At 39.3% G+C, this 18,845-nt stretch overlaps 1 protein-coding gene across 1 annotated transcript in view; it reads left to right on the forward strand.

Moving 5' to 3' along the window:
- The first annotated feature begins 1,438 nt into the window (after positions 1-1,438).
- Positions 1,439-18,845, forward strand: part of nAChRalpha6 (nicotinic acetylcholine receptor alpha6) — an 88,217-nt gene continuing 70,810 nt past the window's right edge. Inside the window, exons 1-3 of the mRNA XM_011300109.1 lie at positions 1,439-1,457; positions 8,342-8,481; positions 10,065-10,109. Of these exons, the coding sequence (XP_011298411.1) occupies positions 1,439-1,457; positions 8,342-8,481; positions 10,065-10,109 (204 nt within the window). The remainder of the gene's footprint in view (positions 1,458-8,341; positions 8,482-10,064; positions 10,110-18,845) is intronic.

The raw sequence follows: 18,845 nt of genomic DNA on the forward strand, positions 1-18,845 counted from the left end.
CAGTCCACATTTCCATCCAGTCGCTCCTTCCAGCGTTCAACCATCTCTCCTCTCTCTCCGCCTTCTCATCCTCCTCCTAGTCCACCCCTTGAGGCATCTCCCATTTCTCCAGGATCAGGCCCTTCGATAAATGCTTATACGTCCATCCATTTAACACCCGACATTCGCGTCATTCGATGTAATGGTGGTACATGACCGTTGGAGTGCATGAGTCAACGACAGTACTTCACCCAACCTCCAGTTAGCACCTCATCACGTCAGGTTTGTGGCTCCTGCTGTAGACCTTCAATACCAGGATCCACCCTCTGCCACCTGCTTTTACCATCAGGACATTTTCCTACCTCTCATACATTCCAACCATTCATCAATTTGCATTCGGCTGCCCACATGCCCTTCAGCAACCGATTTTTTCCTCATCTCTATTCACTTTTCCTCATCCTCCACTGAAATACCGTACAATTTCACTCATCCTTTCTATCTCCTCTGGTCCTCACCACTTCCCACAAATTCCTTACGTATATTCCCATGAAAATTGATCCACTTCCGGATTCACTATCTCGTACGTGAATCGAATGTCTGGCAGAATGCCCATAAATCGAAGAATTTGTCCTCCCTTGGAAACACAACAGCCGGCCCTATTTCTCGCTCCCCCTGGAATATGTCAATGGACGAATAAAAAAAAAAATAGAATTTTCTGGAGTTCTGGGGTATTGGTAATTCTCGGGAAATCGATACTCGATTATGTTGTCATCGAATTATTCGAGGAATTTTGAGTTGAATGAAATTTCAAGAAAAATTTCAACTGCTTAAAAAATTCTTGGACTTTACGGAAAATTATTTTGAGCTCGATTCAATATATATAATATATATAGATGTATATATATATGTCCTGAATTATTTACCCACCGAAAATGCAGTATATAATATTTATTATGTCACATATCATTATTAGTAAAATGAACAATGAAAATTATCTGAAATTTCAATGTAATTACACGGAGAGAAATCCGTTGGAGAATTAACTTTACCTTTGTTATTGAATATTTTTAATTCTCAATGCGCAGAAAATGGCGGCAACTTTCTCTTTGAAAAAATGAATAACAGCCAATACATACGCTCCAAGATTATCAGACCCGAGTCCACATTTTTCAACAAAATTCATCCGGGCGTGAGCATTTTCGTTAGAATTTCTCTGTGCACTTTGATACCCGATGATCCCCATTTTTCTCCTCCTCTTTATTTCCAACAAGTTATTATTTTCCATCGCTTCTAGCGCTTATTATCCCCGGATTGCCGGTTGCGCAGTAATAGTGGAAGGAAAACACTGAGTTTTCCTAGATAAAAATAAAAAAAAAGAACGGTATCGAACTTTTCATTTTAATTCCAGTCTGACCTATTTTTATTTTCCCTCTATTCCTCGACTGAACACACAATTCTTATGATTATCGTAGTACTGCGTCTACAAGAAAAATATTGAGTGTGTGGGAATCAATATTGGGAATTTCATGGGTAGGACAGGAGGACAATGGAATAGATTAGATCGTAGGGATTTAATTCCCGTCATGATTCATATTTTTGAATATTTCCGAGATTAAAGCTGGTGAAGAACTTCCGCTGCGGCATCGAAAGTCGAAGGGCAGGGGGAGCATCCAGGAGATCAGTAATACGTGGGTAGAAAATAGGGGAATATGGAGAGACCGTTTTAGCTTTAAACATTTCATCGGGTGCAATCCCCTGTCTACTGAATTCCGAGCTCGTCCACTCCCCATTTCTCCCCCTTTCTACCCCACCATCCTCTCGTTATTTTCCTATCACGATTTCCCCTCTCATCCGGTGTTTCCAGAGAGGACTTGCAAACAATAGTTATTGCATCTCGTCTCGAGGACAAGGAAAAGTCGATCTCTCTTCCAGCTGATATGTCCTGAAACACTTGCCGGCATTCGCCTGTCATTGCGTCAAAATAAAATTTCTCGGACCGATTGAATGGAATGTGCATATAGTAAAATAAGCGAATTTAATCGGGATATCACAATTGATATCCCGAACATGAATAATTCGTTGATAATTTAATCTTGATGCGCTTATGATTTAAAATTTACCTCTATAAAAATAAATCTCTTCAAATATTTAAAAAATCAATTTGCCATTTTTCATGAGCTTGTCAGACCGTGAAGAGTTTTCGCAGGAAAACCTGTTTAAAACAAACGGTTTCCACGGTACATAGTGTTTCCTCTAATTATCGAAAAGATCCAACCGACGAAACTGTGCCAGCGTTGTAAACTCAACAAGTTTTTCCCTCCGTCGGTGGTTTTTATTCGCCACTTTCTCCTCGTCCACCCCTTTGTTTTCCTTCCCTCTGTTCACCGAATCGATAGTTCACTGAGTGGAATCGGAAACTCATGTGGAACACGAACGGAATCAAAGTTCTGCCATTCTTTTCACTCGGTCGGCCCTCTTCCAAGAAGCCCCGCCTTTGTCTGTTGTAAAGTTAATTAGCAAATAGGCAAAGACATCTCAAAGTAAATCCCAGTGTCGCAGGGTTCGTGATTGGTTCAGAGCTCAGAACACCAATTCGTGTTAAAATGAGGGAAAGGAAAAAAAAATAAAATATATATTCAACGGACTAAGACAGGAGAACTGTGAACATCATAGACATTGAAATGATATTTCCCCTTCTGAACTAGAATTACTCTGTAAAAAAATATGTCCTTCCGGTTTATGCTGCAACATTAGAAAGAAGAATTAGAAAAAAAACTTTTATATTTTCAAAAGTATAATGCAATATTTACCCTGTACACAAGATTCGCAGAGAATACTCCTAATTTCTTTCCATGGTTACATATTTTGGTCTAGAGTATATTCTTTCTCTCTCTTCATTTATTATTTTTTTTCGTGGAATGTTCACCGGTTTCACGGCTCGTGCAGGGGCTTATTTACGTTCCTTTTGCGTTTTCCGTCGACGCTTCTGCCACAACGTGGAACCTCGTTGGTATGAAGTGCTTATTCCAGTTGCCGAGTATTCACGGCCGGTTGCATTCAGCGACGGCAATCTGCCTCGTCCTCTTTTCCTTCAGTTTTTTTTTTCACCAACAAACTCCGGTATAGGCTAAGTAATCCCGAAAACTGCCGAGCAGAAAATCTTCTAACGTTCTTTTCCTTTTCAGTATTATCAGCCAACTTGGCGATCAGCAGAGTTTTACTCGTCGTACTTCTTCTTATCTGTAGGAAAAAGCTAGTTAGTACTGAGTTTTCCATTTCGCGTTACAGTCAATGGAGGAGATGGAGGAGAAGGATGGAGAAGAAATGGGGAGGAATGCCCAGGAAAATTTATTTTAATGAAAATTGTAGGATACGTAATTGCAAATCTTATGAATTCCTCATTTTCATCTGAAAAATTATCGGATTTCACTTGAATCTGTTAAATATTCAGATAAGATCAAATACAATGAATATTTCGAACAGATTGAAAATCCGGGTAAATAAATTTTCGAATTTGATTGACAGTGACACTGAATGCGATTTAAATAAAAAAAGGGTAATTTCCAAATTAAATAGAAATCCAATGTTTTTGGATATCAAATCGTAATTTTGGATTGTAAATTGGAATAAATTAAAATCTGAAATTTCATGACATTTAAACCTCTAAATCGCATTCAGTGCCACTGTCTTGACAATTAATAGCAAGAGTCTACAAAATTTCTCCTTATTTCTGAGAATGAGTCGATTGCTGAAATTTTGAATATTTTTGAAGTGTTCAAGCGCTGTAACCTGAAATTCCAAGAGTAATTTTTTGTAACGGTGTAATCAATAAGGGAATTTTCAATTCTGTCGTTTCCACTGAGTATTTCTCTTCGTAAGAGGGATGTTTTCACTCTTGGATACCGGAGAATTGCTGGATGCCTTCGAGGTTTGTTAGGTTTTTATTTTTTTTCATCAGACTTTAACTCTCAACGTTACAATTTCTAGCCAAGTTTTATTCGGAGGAATGAAGAGCGATGTTGAGGGCGGATGAGGGAATGGTTGGTTGAGTGTTGGCTGCAATTCCCAGTGACATCGCCTAGGTTGCCGGGAGGCTGTTTGTGCAGGCGCCTGGTGAAAGATACCACCGGTTGAGCAACTGAGGTGATACTCGTGCTATCGCGGCACTGATATTTTTTTCATTCATTTTTTCTCTACCTACCTTTTTCACTCTTCTTTCCATTCATTGAGGAGCGGTTGGCACTGGGGGACAGACTACGGGGCATTAATTTTGCCGAGCTGTTTAGTCAAGTTATACAACGAAATTCTTTCAAACACTCCAACGTGAAATGATGTTGCCAAACAAATGGAGATAATTATCTTGCGCACACACAAAAAAAAAATTGTAAAAATTCCACATGTACGTTGGAACCATTATGTTGTGTGAATTCATGTCGTGGTATAATTATCTGAATTAGATAGAACAAACGCTATATGAGACTTTCTCAAAACGTCGTTTAATGTGAGAATAGAAAAATGTTTTTGTCATAAATTTGGAAATGAAAAGATTGGAATTGGATGGGGTAATAAATACTCTTTTAAATATTGGACTCGGACTTCTTTAATCGATAGGAAAAAATCTGTCGATGATGACCGGAGATATTGAAATATTTTTATAATATTTTTATAATATTCTTGGATCTCAAGTGCCATCGAGTGGATTATTTTATGCTGTTCGAAAGAGAATGTTTTCCGGCGTTGTTACTCTGGATTTCATTATCGGAATAGGAGATCTATTCATTTGAAGATAAGAAAAGCTATAGCGAATAAAATTTCCATCATCCTACAGTCAGTTAAAAAAATGCCAAACGGGACGAGACCGTCGCAGAAAAGGTGAAGAAAAAGTAGAAAAATTCTCCACTCGGCGGATATTTCTCCTTTAGCCAAGACTGTCTCTGAAAATCACTGAGAATTTAATCCAATATCCCGCATAAAATGAAGAATAAAATCCTCAACAGGAGACTCACGCATTTTCATGATCATCCATCTGTCGAATTCGTTTTCCTCATCTGCCCCGAAGATCACGTTTTCAAAATCTAATTTAACTTCTTTGACGGGATATATTGTGCGGCATTTTGAACTCACCCATCAGCAGAGTCACTTGGTAGCTGTGAATTCTATGAATACACCCCAAAACCGTAGAGCTCCACTGAGTACATAACCCCATTCACCGCAGAGCAGCAATTAAGCACGCACCCCCTCTGATTTTCCCACATCCCCGAAAAGTTAACTCATTAAAACATGCGAGTAAACAGGTGTATTAGTTGAATCAGCTGATGACTCATGGACAAATCATTCATCCGCTTCTCCATCTTATGATTAATTAGTTAATCAATTCCCCATCCCCATCCATGTCCATGACTGAAGTCTTTCCTACATTTTCCAAAAAGATCATCCATTTTACCCAAACGAATATTTAATTGACCCAGTAAAAATTTATTTCGTTTTATTATATTACTATTTTTTAAATTCTTTTCTGACGCGAGTCATAATAATTTCGTTATTTTTTTCGTTAATTTTTATTTATTTGGGCGATTCCCCAATGTCGAAGGGGGTAAATTGCCGAAGAGTTTCGGTCTGTCACCCTGAGATGTAGAGTCATGGGGGAATCGTTTACACGAGCTCGTCAAAGTTGCATAGTAGGCGAACGAAAAGCTCTCACAATATTCTTTCCGGATCAATGCAGCACCCGAGTTTTTGCTAAACTATGCTGGCCACCTGGACTGTGGGGTTTTTCCTCTCTCTGTGTTCTTTTTCACGTTCCAGAACTGCATAAACCATTATAATGCAGTGTCTCCGAGAATTTTCAAGAAGGAAAAGAGCTCACACCACCAACACCAAATGCTCTCTCCCTTTGTTCTTCATTCAGCCTTCACGCATTCATTTATTCCAGTTGTCCACCATCTCCCTAGGATACTCCACTAAGTTCACGTCATTTTTGCATTTCTCCGCACCTCACACTTTTCTCGTTACACATTTTCCGCTGCGCAAAGATCCTTCTGGTACCTGCGCCACTCTGTGCGCACGTGCGCCACTATCTCGCACCGTGATTTTTTTTTTCAGAGAAAATCCTTTGGATTCCTTGTTTGAACAGAAAAATCAATTGTTTCTGACAATTTTGGTTGTTGGTTGAGTGAAAATTTTGCAGGAATTTATTAAATTCATTGTGTGGGAAACGAATAAGTGGAATTGGGACTTCGATGAACGGTGGAAACTTCAAGGGGGAAGGAAAATTCAGGAATTATTTCACTTCAATCATTTCAAATATAATCGGTTCAATCAGGAAAATTCGTGACTTTATTTGAGTTTCCTTCGAAAACTGTGAAAACACTTGGTTCACAGAGGAAAAAACGATTTTCCATCTTGAACACGAATTTGTTTTCTCTACACAGTGTTCTTTTTTATGACCGTTAGGAAGAGCTCTTGTTCGTACATTTGCCCTCAGAGTACTCAGCCATATGTTATTTTAATTGTCAGGTTGGAGGACTTCCTAGTTGGACGAGCGAAGGAAATGAACGATCACGAGTGAATGATTCTCGTTAAGCTGTTAAATTTAAATTTCAGGCATAGTTGGCAAATTAGTTTTTTAATTACACCTCAATCATTGGAGTTGGACAAATTAAATAGATTTATTGTAGAGTAAAAAATTCATGGAGGCATAAGAATTGGAAATAATTTTCCAATCCGAAACATCGAATTTTTGATTATAAAGACTTTGCAATAGGCCAATTCGTGGGTGGAATGCTGGGAATAGAGATTTTATTGCTCTCGACATGCGAGAGCGAATCGAGGCGCCATTGGCCTAAATTTAGGGATGTGGGTCTTTATGGCCCCCATTGGAGGTCGATATGTATTGGCTATTATTCTTTGGCCATTGAGTGGGGAATTTACAGCTGCTTCACCGCTTCCTGTACGATCCTTCGAATGCCTCATTCACCAGTGAATATCGTGACTTCTATTCTTCATATCAGTGATAGACTAAACTGAAACTGAAATTTTATCCACAAACATAATATTTTTAAATCTTTTAAGATTCATCGATTTAAAAAAATTCTTTTTCTCAATCACAACGTGATACTTTCAATGATATGAACGAATGTTAAGAAATATTTTCGCTATCAAGATAATTAGTGCTTTCTAAAATAAGAATATCTAGGAAAAATTCAATTCTCAATATCCTCTTTCGCGGTTCTCTCATCTTTCATTCACAAAACAAACTAGTGGAGCAATGAATATTCGGTGCTTCATCTACTGAACCGCTTGATTCATCAGAATGAAAAAAAAAAAACCCGAAACTCGACCAAAATGGATAAAGATAAAGAGCGCGATTCCCTTTGACCGCGTATCAATCAATTCCTCGTGGCAATTTTTATCCAGTTGTGGTCTGCAAGACTTATTGATTTTTTGCCAACCCCAAGGTCCTCGTAGTCCCTTCTTTCTGGAAAGAAAAAATCCGACGAGAAGACTGCACAGTTGGGCGAATAACGAGTTTCTGGAACGAGTTAAGTGGGGATAGTGTAATGGAAGGTATATTGTACCTCATAATTATCGACTATGAATAAATTCAAAGTGCGACTAGTGTCGCACCATCGGCCATGGCTTATACCATCGGAGAATGCTATAAAGTTTGATCGTATACCGTAGGATACCGGTGTTTTGTTACGAGTAATTGCACATGTTCGTCCCATCTGCGAATCGATATTACGACGCGATATTGTACTAGCCTTGATTACAATATTCAGGGAATGATGAAAATATCGGGTAATGAATAGATTTTCTGGGAACATGAGGCTGCAGTGGAAACTTTGAGGGTAGGATGTAGGACGATGGCAATGTGCAACCATGACGATTATGTTCTCCAATACAATCCTGTTGCATTCTGCATCCAGTACCATGCGGTTATGGCTTGAAGTCGGTTTCACAGCACGTACCTGAGCTGCAATTTGGTTTGACGATACATTAAACTGGCGGGTCCACCATATATTCCAGTAAATAATAGGGTGCAAAATCATATGAATTTTTTAACTTTGTAAGAAATTTCAGGGTTAACGAGGAAGTTGTTAACTTCAAGGTTTTACACTTTTATGTTCATTACTCGGTGTGAGTGATCGTAGAGATTCAAGTAGTGAAAGTCTTCAGATTAAGAATTTACAGCTTCATGTAAAGTTCTGAAATATATTTTGAGATGGTGGACCTCAGTATGAGACTATCAGAGGTCAGACTACACGTCCGGTTAATTAAATATTGATTTGGGAAATTCGACCATCGGTTGGAATATCAGTCGGGATAATGTATTGATCGTGTTGTCTTATGTTCTTTGCAGAAAGCAATTGCGGAGCTCATGAGAGGGCACTTCTCAACAATCTCCTGGCCAAGTACAACACCCTGGAGCGACCGGTGGCCAACGAGAGTGAACCGCTCGAGGTGAAGTTTGGTATAACGTTGCAACAAATTATTGATGTGGTGAGTTTCAAAGATTTGTTTATCAATGTTACATGCTAGATTAACTCTCTCATGAAATATTAGGTACAGAGTTCCCTCCAACGATTTCCTAATATTTGGCTTTTCGTTGAATATGGAATTTCTTAGGTCCGCACTCACTGGATTTGGACTCGTGGTTGTAATTTACTGACCGGTTACCAGAGTTTTCCAAACCAAATTTACAGGTCTCGAGAAATCTTCAATAATAATTACGGAACTCAAGGTCACTTATGCATTGCTGGAATAATTACGAAGATTTACGTCGTGACGTAATTTTTTCCAGAAATTTTAACCATGTATTACTCCAGAATGAAAGACATCCGTTATTTTTATTGAATGTTTCTCTCCGTGCCTAAGATGCGCGGTAGGAACAATCTTCGGGATTTTCGTGAAATATTTTAATGATTCTTGCCAGAAGTTTCTCCCCTTAAGTAATTTCCCAGAACATTAATTCCTCCGCAAATTCTTACCACTACTCAATCATCGTTCCTGAAATTTCCCTCTAAGTTCTAGTTTGTTAGTCCTGACTTACCGCCGTCGTTCATCAGTGCGATGTAAAATATTGATTTGGACAGTTGGCTGACTACCGATAACTTTTGAAGAAATCCCCGAGAAAGTACTTTTGGTTGAAACCAAGTTCGATCGTGAATAAGATTGATCAGACGGTGGCCGATGCAACACAGGAGGATGTGAGGATACCGATTAGTACGAGTTCGACACGGATTATGCAAGGGGATTTGGACAGGAAACCTAATCAACCCCTAGTCCTCCCTTCCAATACAATCTTTAAAGTTGGAATGCTAATTATACCCCTTCTTTCACCTTTTCCCCGATCACTTTTTATTGCTCCCATTATTACTCAATTATAATATAATATTTTCGACGGATCACCATCGCAAACTTTTCAAATAATGTAGGTCAAATTGTGGGACAATGGGGTGGAGAGTCAAGGGAGAAACGGAGAAATGAAAAACACAACTGGGGATTACGTTAAGGAATAAAGTATTGACGGAGAAGAATGAAATTCTTAGTATAGTGCCCATAGCACCGGTGTTTCTATAAATCGAAATTCTTGGAGATGCTAAGAGGCTGGAGGGGTGAGAGTTGGGGTGAGTAAGTCGAGCAAAGAAAGACTGGAAGAAAAAGAAAAAGATTAGAGGAAAACTCGAGGACAGGGTACTAGAAGCTCACAAGTAGAAGGCGTACAAAATGCACAGCATCTGTTTTCTTTTGAAATGGAAATTTCACATTTTTACTATACAGTCTCATTTTCTTACCGAGTAATAGGGTTGGGTGTGCTTTTGGCCGGTGTGTACATCTTCAGAGGTCTCCGTGTATCTTCTCTTTGTATTTTCTGTACGAATCTGCAGCTCCTTCTTTCCATTTTCCGTCTTTATTCTTTGAAAATTTCACATATCATTTTCCACATTTCCGAATTTTTCATGTGATTTGTTCCTTCCAGAAAAAATTATTTCTGTTATTGAAAATATATTTAAAATTCAATATTTTCTCGTGGGTATTGATTATTTATTGCAAATTCATAACTCCGTATTCTTTGATTTTAGGACGAGAAGAATCAGATCCTGACAACGAACGCGTGGCTAAAACTGGTGAGTACTGACATGGAACTTGATGAGATTTTACATTAAGAACGTTTGAATGAGATAGTCTGAGAAAGGAAGAATTCTTTTTACTACGAACAAGTTAAACTTGGTCGCGGCTGGGGGCAATGAGAGAAGAGTTGGTGGCGCGTCAAAGAAAATTGCGATGAAAACCGAGTAGAATGTCTTCCGACACCAAAAAAAATCGTTTTCCGAGTGAAGAATGGGGATCTTCATGATTGTGGACAAAGATGAGGACAAAGTCCCACCAAGGGCTGGGGAATTTTCCGATTGGCAGTAACTGACATTTCGAGGTTACTATCGATGTATTTAAACAGACTCTGATAGTGGATGGATCTGCACGTTGGAATGGAACAAAGGGAAATGCTAGTATATCTTTGAATGGGGTAGAGACGTCGGATGACTTAGTCCGTAGGTTTATACCTCGGGGACACAAGCCCGATCATTGGCTAAGAGCTTATCCAGAGCCAATTAAGGCTACTATTAACAATGGACCGAGTCTTGGCTCACAGCTGTTATATTTATCGGTGACTCTATGAAGCAAATACCGAGAGACGGGCTTGATCGCTTTGGAATTTGCAGTAGTTACGGATCTTATTTGCTGTGGACATCATTCTGCGCTTGATTGTTGCTCCATTCAGGAGGTTCAAGTCATTTTCCTCAAAGGATATTACTGCTTGGGTAATTGAGAATAAATTAGTTATCTGCGACATTATTTTCCCGTGAACTTGTCTTCATTATTGCCCGTGGAAAGAATACCATGAATATAATGGCGGACATTTCAAACATTGAGATTAATTGTCTTTTATTCAAGTGCAAAAACAATGATAATTTATTTTGAGACACGGTAAACTCGAGTTTCAAAGTTCAACTTGTTTTCAATGGCTAGATGGATTCCCTGTGTGTGACTATTAACAATGTTGAAGGACAATGCTGTGAAATTTGTGAGGTAATGTCCGGTGCTTAACTTCCGGGAAAAATCCCCTCGAATTCTGGTCAGACCGACTGGAAGGAAAATTAAAAAATTACGAGGGTTGAGAGGGATATGAGAAAATGTCACAAGCCATCATAGTGATGGCGTGGAAATGCACCAGGTGTTGTGAGTTGTGAATTTTTTCTGGATATCTCGGTGGGGACAGGTGGATCCAATGGTGTAGGTTTATCCTGACAGTTTCCCAGAAATTTCACTGCTGTACGGGTGTGAATTAATTGAACGTGTGGATTTCACCGCGTGTTAAGTACTTCGTGGTGAAGCTTCTAGGATTTTTCTCTTTGACCTGTCTCTTTCAATAAAAAAAAATTCTTTTATTGATGCGTCTCGTAGATTAGATTCAATGGATCTCAAGTCATCATCAACATTATTAATTGCTCAGAGCGTTTCTCCACGTGAAGAACCTCCCCTATTTATATCAATGGTATCTCTGCATCACCTTGAATTATTCAACAAAAGCATCTTGGAGCAATTAAGGGCAGATCAAAACAACTGTAATCAGAGCCGTAATTGCGTTGGCATGGCCAAGAGGGGGAAAGAATAGATTCCCTCGGGAGAAAGATTATTGTTCCCCAGCAAAACTCGATAAAATAACCGAATAAACGAATAGCTTCCCTCACTTGATTATTTCCTCCAATGAAACAGAGAGAGTTCAGCTCCGTATAAGATCATCAATCATTAATTCACAAAACAATCACTTTATTAGAAAGAACGAGAGGATTGTTCAGTTGATATCAATTGCGGATTTATTCAGGTCACCTAAACATTTATTAATAATGAGAAAAAATTTATATTCAAATAAATTATTTTTTTTATTGGGTGTGCTATGCGTGGTATTTTTAGAGCACTCGTTCCGTAATAATAATCGAGAAAATTATGGAAGTACAAACAATAATTTAGCATTCGTAAAATGGGTGGACTCTGCACACCATAATTTCATGGCAAGGCAAATTACAGTGTATTCGCAAATTCCTGAAAAATGTGGTCTTAATTAAGGATCCACCGTTTCCGTTGAAGCTTTTTTGAATTATCATAAAGCATTTATGTGTACCTGACGTGCTGTGTGCAATCAAAAATTCATCGGATGATCCACCGATTCCAGAGATAAGGCTTGATAGTTATTCAGATATTCGAACGCTCCTTTTATTTCCACCGGTAAACTTCATCCGAGGAAAATCTCTCCAAACTCCCATTTCGATTCAAATAGCCAGCGATGCCGATCCTTACCTAATACTACGGGGATTAATTTTATCGCGTTATGTAGGCGCTAAAGAGAAAATAAAAAGAAAATTGTGAGACTTTTAAAATAAAATTTTAATGATTTTTTCCCATCCTCAGGTTAATCCCAGAAGTAGGCCCGCCGCGATAATAAATTAGACATTACACAGATAATAATAATAATTATTAATAATAATAATAAATAATAAATTACTTCAACATCAATTTTTTATCAGGGATGATAAACCCACTGCAAATGGAACCCTCAATTCCCATAACCGTCAAAGCCACAGTGACCCCCAGCATTACCTTATCAAACATAAAAACTCACGAATTCTTCCAAAAGAATGCCCAAGTCAACAGAAGCTCTCAAATCGATTTCGTTTCCTCCCAATTTATCTTCATCGTGGCGGGTAAACCGGGCATTACTTCCACACTTTTACATTGCCACCACTATAAAACAGCAGAACAACGAGGTAAAAGTCGTGGTTGTCAACCATTTTGTCTTTGTCGAGGCTGACTTGTTTCAACCCAGGGAACACAAGCGGCTCGTGGTCCGGAGTGAAATTCAATCTGGAGCTGTTGCGATAAAGTATCGATCCCTATGTACCCGATGCTGTCACATTGGTTACACTTCGTATAGGATGTTTTGTTGGTGTTGGTGGGGTAGTAGTTGAAACGTAATCAGCCCTGGGAGAAATGGGGCCGATGTTTATCGGGTACATTCTGGATCTAGACGCTCATACTGGATACGTTGGAGGGTCCAGAATGGCTTTGGTAACCTCTGCCTCCCGTTCCACCTTTTGATCCTCTCACTGTCTCACTATTGTACCAAGCAACAACAGCAACAGGTTTCGAATGGCTGGGAGCCGCGTGTGCCAGCGATCGGTATATTTTCCACCTCCTCCCCACTAAATCCCTGCCAACGAGATGATTTGTGGTACTTTACTCATACCAAAATCACAATATTGACACTGTCGACGGCAGGAGTTATCAGGAGTATATCAGGTGATACACGGAGAACTGTCGAAAAAGGTATCTTATGTCTACCGAAAATGGCACTCCGATGTAACGAGATACCTCATCCGTCGATCATGTGAAGCGACGACGGATTGATTGATACCCAATCGTCGGAGTTTTCCGTTTTTCACTCTCCGTCGTCCTAGTCCCTGATTTTCGGTGATTCTTTCCAATTTTCAAAAATTCGCCCTTACCGCCTCTTTCGCCTCTCCTAGGCCAAATCTGTCCGATAATTTTCCATCTTCCATAGTTTTCGAGTTGTTTTCCAAATTTTATAAAATTAAAAAAATCTAGTTCCAGGTCGTAACAGTATTGGATATTTCCACTTGACGTAAAAAAATGGCATTTATGATATACGAGCGTAAAATTCATAGTGTCAGTCAGTGGAATAGTAAGATTCTACGAGATAAAGGTATATCTGATCCTTTGATCCGTGAATACGCGGGAGGGTGGGGGGACGACCGCGAGGGGAACCATGTGGAAGGGATGCCCTGGGGGGAAAAGGTGGATGTATCATCGGGTGACGACGGGATAAACTTTATCTCACCCCGCACTCTCGTTCTACGTCAAATCCATGACAGTAGCGAAATTAATCCATCGAAACTAGTCCATAAAGATACGGACACCTGTGAGAGAATACTGGAAATATGAAATAATTTTTAATGGTTGTTACCTCACGTGTCCATATCACCCCAGTATGTGTGATGGCGCTTAAACCGTTACGTAATAGTATATTTCGACACTAGGTCCTTACGGAATTTTCTGGCGATTGTGTAAATACAATCGGTTGAAAAGTTATTTTATTAACTGCAGTTATAAAATATTATGACATGAAAAATCATGGAAAATTACCACACCTGAATTTTCGGACGTAAAAATTGCGAGAGATCGCCGTAAAATTTCTGCTTCGTCCAGAATTCCTGTAATTTTTCGTTAATTTTTCTCTACGCTTATCAGTGAACGGAAAATTTGAGATCCGAGAGATTCAAGAATAGGAATGATAACGATAGCAATTACGTACCCATTGATAATTATTACCCCCAAATTTACGACGCAAAATTGCAGATAAAATAGACTTGTTTTCCGTGAGAATGTAGATGGTAAATTGACTTTATGGGGACAGTGTTTATTGGATTGGTCAAGCTACTTTTGCGGTAAAGAGCTGACTTGGGTGGATATATTTGAGATTTTATCGTCATGGCATACACTGAGAAAATATATATTTGACGGTTCAGTCAATCGAGTGATCGAATTATAATTTTCGTAGAACGGCCCTACGATTTTTTCCACAATACTTTGAGATCCCTCTAAACAAAACATTTAATTTATGCACTACGATAGTGAATACTCGTTTAAACTGTCCTCCATCATCGAAACTCAACAAGAATACTGACGATAAAAAATTTGAATCATTAGGAATAAAGCTATTGATGAGCTCGAGAAGTGTGAAGTGAGGAGAGCTGATCTCAATGAAAGCATCGAACAAGAGTCTCGTATGAGGAGGTGGCAGAGGAATGGCGTTAAAAAATAGCCATTTATCAGAGGGCAGCGAAACGAAAGAGCAAAGGAGATGAAAGAGCACTCATGTGTTGTGAGTCAAGAGGGTTACACCATTACAAGTAACAAACGGGAAGTGAGTTGAGCCAGTGGAGAGGGATAATAGATAGTTGATGAAAGGGGTTGACTAAAAGACAAGCAAAATGAGAGTACACACGATTGTGCCAAGGGCCCATTCAGGTGGTATAGGGCATTGTCACAGTAGAAAGAAAACGGGGGGAAAAAAAAATTGAGACCCAGGTGCAATGAACGAGTGTTATCATGGACGATGCGGATGCACTTTGCTGAGATTAGATTCGAGCTTGCACTCGTACATTTTATCCTCGTTGCCAACTCTACTCTACACACATGATATCGTTATATCGTTTGGTATGTACTCAGGCATCTATATTCCTCGGTCTCTCAAATGACGTTAACATTCTATAACGTAGACGCTATTCGATTATCCGTGGCCGACGTGCACATGCGTTCTACCACCAGTAACACCCCTGGGAATGTCTTCTCAGAGGGATACTCGATTCTCCTCTACAACCGTATAAATCAGATGTCGAGATACCTTGAGAAACAAGAGTCTCATGATCACGAGAAATATCGGCGACATTCGCTCGGGAAATTTAATACTCCATTCGATACTCGGTGTTCGTGTAATGAGGATTGTTCCCAGCGTCTTTCAATATCCGTCACTTCATGCACAATCAATTTCTAACTTTTTCGCTATTGGTAGAAATTACTGAATCTACTGTGTCTTCAGGAATACCAGAAGCGTAAGGTTCTAGAAGTATTTCTCACACGATAATTTCTGCAAAATATTCTCTGTCGATTCGTCAGTAAACTATTGTTCTCTCATTAATCACCGAGTACTTGACGCTCAAATTTTCCGGTAGTTGACATCACTAAGGGCTAGTTTATCCCAGTACCTGTGAAAGAGACTCTGGAATAACCTTGGAGCACCTTAAATAATTAAATGAATGTGTTCATTAAATATGGAGATGCAAATCTCCCTAATTCCCTGGTAACATTCTGTCATCGTTGGTCGCACTCCCAGGAAACTCGGATCAACGTAATTGTTCATGACAATAACAGCATTAAACACTGGATGGAATATTTGTGTCAAGAGTTTGTAATTTATCCCCAGAACTCCTAGAAAATATCGTGTATCGATCGGCAATGGCAAATAGGGATTATCTAGTGATATAGATAACCAACGATTTCTATTCTAGCTCCTGTCAATAATGAAATTTCTACCTCAGTTGTGCATCAGACCAGTGAGCAATATCTCATGGATAATCTTGGGTAATACCTTTCAAGATAAATAACTGCTGTAACTTCTCTTTGGAGACGATGAAAAATTACAAAATGAACGAAGAACAATAAAAAATGATAAAGTTTCATTAAGCTTTTAGTTGTACTACTTTTTCGTACCGGCGTACTTGAATTTTTGGAGTTGTGGTTTTGCACATGTGCAAGTACACTCAAGGGAGTGGTTGGTGTTACAGAGACTTTACTTTCTCTTTGGCTGCTCATTACGCCCTACTTGTTCACCCCACCCCCCCTCCCCCCACAACTTTCACTGCTTTATCCTTTCCACCGTCCGCTGAATCGCTTTCAAGAGTTAAAAGTACTTTTCAAAAGCATTACCAGAGATTCTATTCTCTCAAATCCAATATCACTGAAGGATAAAAGCGCCCTGGGGCTGTCGTCTCAATGCTGTCGAGCAAATCTGCGGATTTTGCTACGATCAGCAATCATTAGCGTTGCGTTAATTGGAGTTGGTTGAAATTTTCGGCGTTTACGTTCTCATTTTTATCCACTCATTGGTTAAAAATTCCTGTCAGTATCGTGGAACTTGTAGTACAGAAGAAAATTTCAATTAATTTATTTTGTTTAGGTGAGGCAATGAAATTGTAATGATATTATTTACCGTTTCAAAATTTTTTGGAAATTTATCAACTGTCGTTTCTCTTTGTCAGTGTAATTAATTTTATTGATACTAGATCGATGATTAGTGTTCTCTCGGGGATGCATTAGAGTGCTTCAGGATTGGATTCTCCGGTTCTCATCCGACATGCATCAATTAAATCTCTTATATTCTCTCCCTTACGACTCCTTGACGGTTATGAAATGAAATTTTACTTCAATGCCGATATCGGATTTCATCTTCCGCTTATTCTCCGCGTTCGATTTGAAATCGACTCGCATTGTAGCTATCAATGGGAAAAGTTTCGAATATCATAAATGAATTTCGCTCAGCTTTTACCTCCAGATGCTTTCGAAACAAAGAACGAACAGTCGTTAATAGAAAGTCTTGAATTTAATGTTGCTCGCTATCTCATCACGATCACTCCACCGTTATCCATCGGAAAAAGTTACCGCGAATGATATTGATGGAAATTTATAAATCTCAAAGTGGGGCAGTCTTTTCCGCGAATTTCCAATTGTTGAATCATGCACTCGGTAAATAATTAAAAATTCTATAACAATTTTTTGTTTGTGGGGCCGAAATCGGTGGAATTCCTATATATTTCCACCAGAGGACGATTGCATATCGGATCACTCAGAAATCGGTGTGTGACACGTGATACCATTGGGAAAGTTAAGCGATTTCGCGACACCCAACATGAACCGTCGCGAGCCAAACCACTCGAATTATACTGAAGCCGGCCAATTCTCCGTCACCGCATAAGCCGATAAATCTAATTATCCCGGTGGCTGCCAATAATTTCACCACTCTCGAGAGAGAGGGTACCACACATCCAATATAACCCGCGAACGCGGAGAGAAGCGCGTCGAGGTGAGGAGAGTGGGAATATTTGACTTGGGTTGGGACATACCTGGCGAGCCACGAAAGCCATACGTTGCCGTAATGCCGCTGCCATCTGGCATGACCGTGGTACCACCCAAACCCTCAAGACGTTTTTGAAGGTTTCCATGGCTGTTACCACCCCCATCCCCTCACACAGTGAATCCCGACGTCACACCAAATACCTGCACTGACAAATAAAAATGTTTAAATAAAAATTTTTTTTAAGTGTAAAAAGAATTTATTATGGGGAATAGATTAGAATAGATTATTAATATCCGGAATGAAATTGTATTTTTATATTTTATTTTCTGAGATAAATTGAAAGATGGAATAAAAGTCATTAAATACGTGAGTGGCGTTAATTATCTGTTCGATCGTATCGCCTTTATGGTTCACTTGGATGCAAACCTAATGCAATCCACTTGCGTTAGGATGAAGATGAAGCCAGATGCCTCTGGGGGATTCATTTGATGTCCTCTCATTAAGTTGTTACGACTTTTGCCGCTCATGGATATTGCATTAAATCGAGCAATACATCTGGATGATTCCTCTGCCAAATGTTTAATGGAAATGTTGGGGGCGGGAAGACGCCATAGATTGCATGTCTGGACGTCAAAGGGTGTTATTTGACTTGGGAAATGATAACTCTGGGGGAGGAAACTCTCTGCATTTTTATCTCTGCAAATGCCACTGAGCTCTGGAGAGTTTTTCAATCCGGAAATTGATCCTCTCACCGTCTTTTCAAAAGCTTCTCGTATTTGGCAAGTTATACCTTAAATTTTTACGAATTCAGGGGAAACTGGTACATCCGGCTTTTCCATCCTCTTGTGATAGACTATTAACATTAAAAGGGGCAGCCCAAGACTGTTTTGACTGGCAATAAATTTCAACGTCAAAATTCTGTAATTTTGAGCCTTCTCGGGTGAAGAAGGCGCTCGAGAATAGTTTTTCAATCTGTTAAACTGTACCTTCATCCTGAAAATTATGGGGTTCAGGGAAAACCATCAGACGAGATTTTTATCGTGCATTCAATCAGCTGAATGGAGCATGTCTACCGCTTCCTGGGTAAGTCGATAGTTTTAGAGATAAATCGGCAATTAAGAAAAATGGTAGATGTTAGATTTTCTCTTATGGC

Source organism: Fopius arisanus, unplaced genomic scaffold (genome assembly GCF_000806365.1).
Source record: "Fopius arisanus strain USDA-PBARC FA_bdor unplaced genomic scaffold, ASM80636v1 scaffold00016, whole genome shotgun sequence".
In the NCBI taxonomy this organism is placed as follows: Eukaryota; Metazoa; Arthropoda; class Insecta; order Hymenoptera; family Braconidae; genus Fopius; species Fopius arisanus.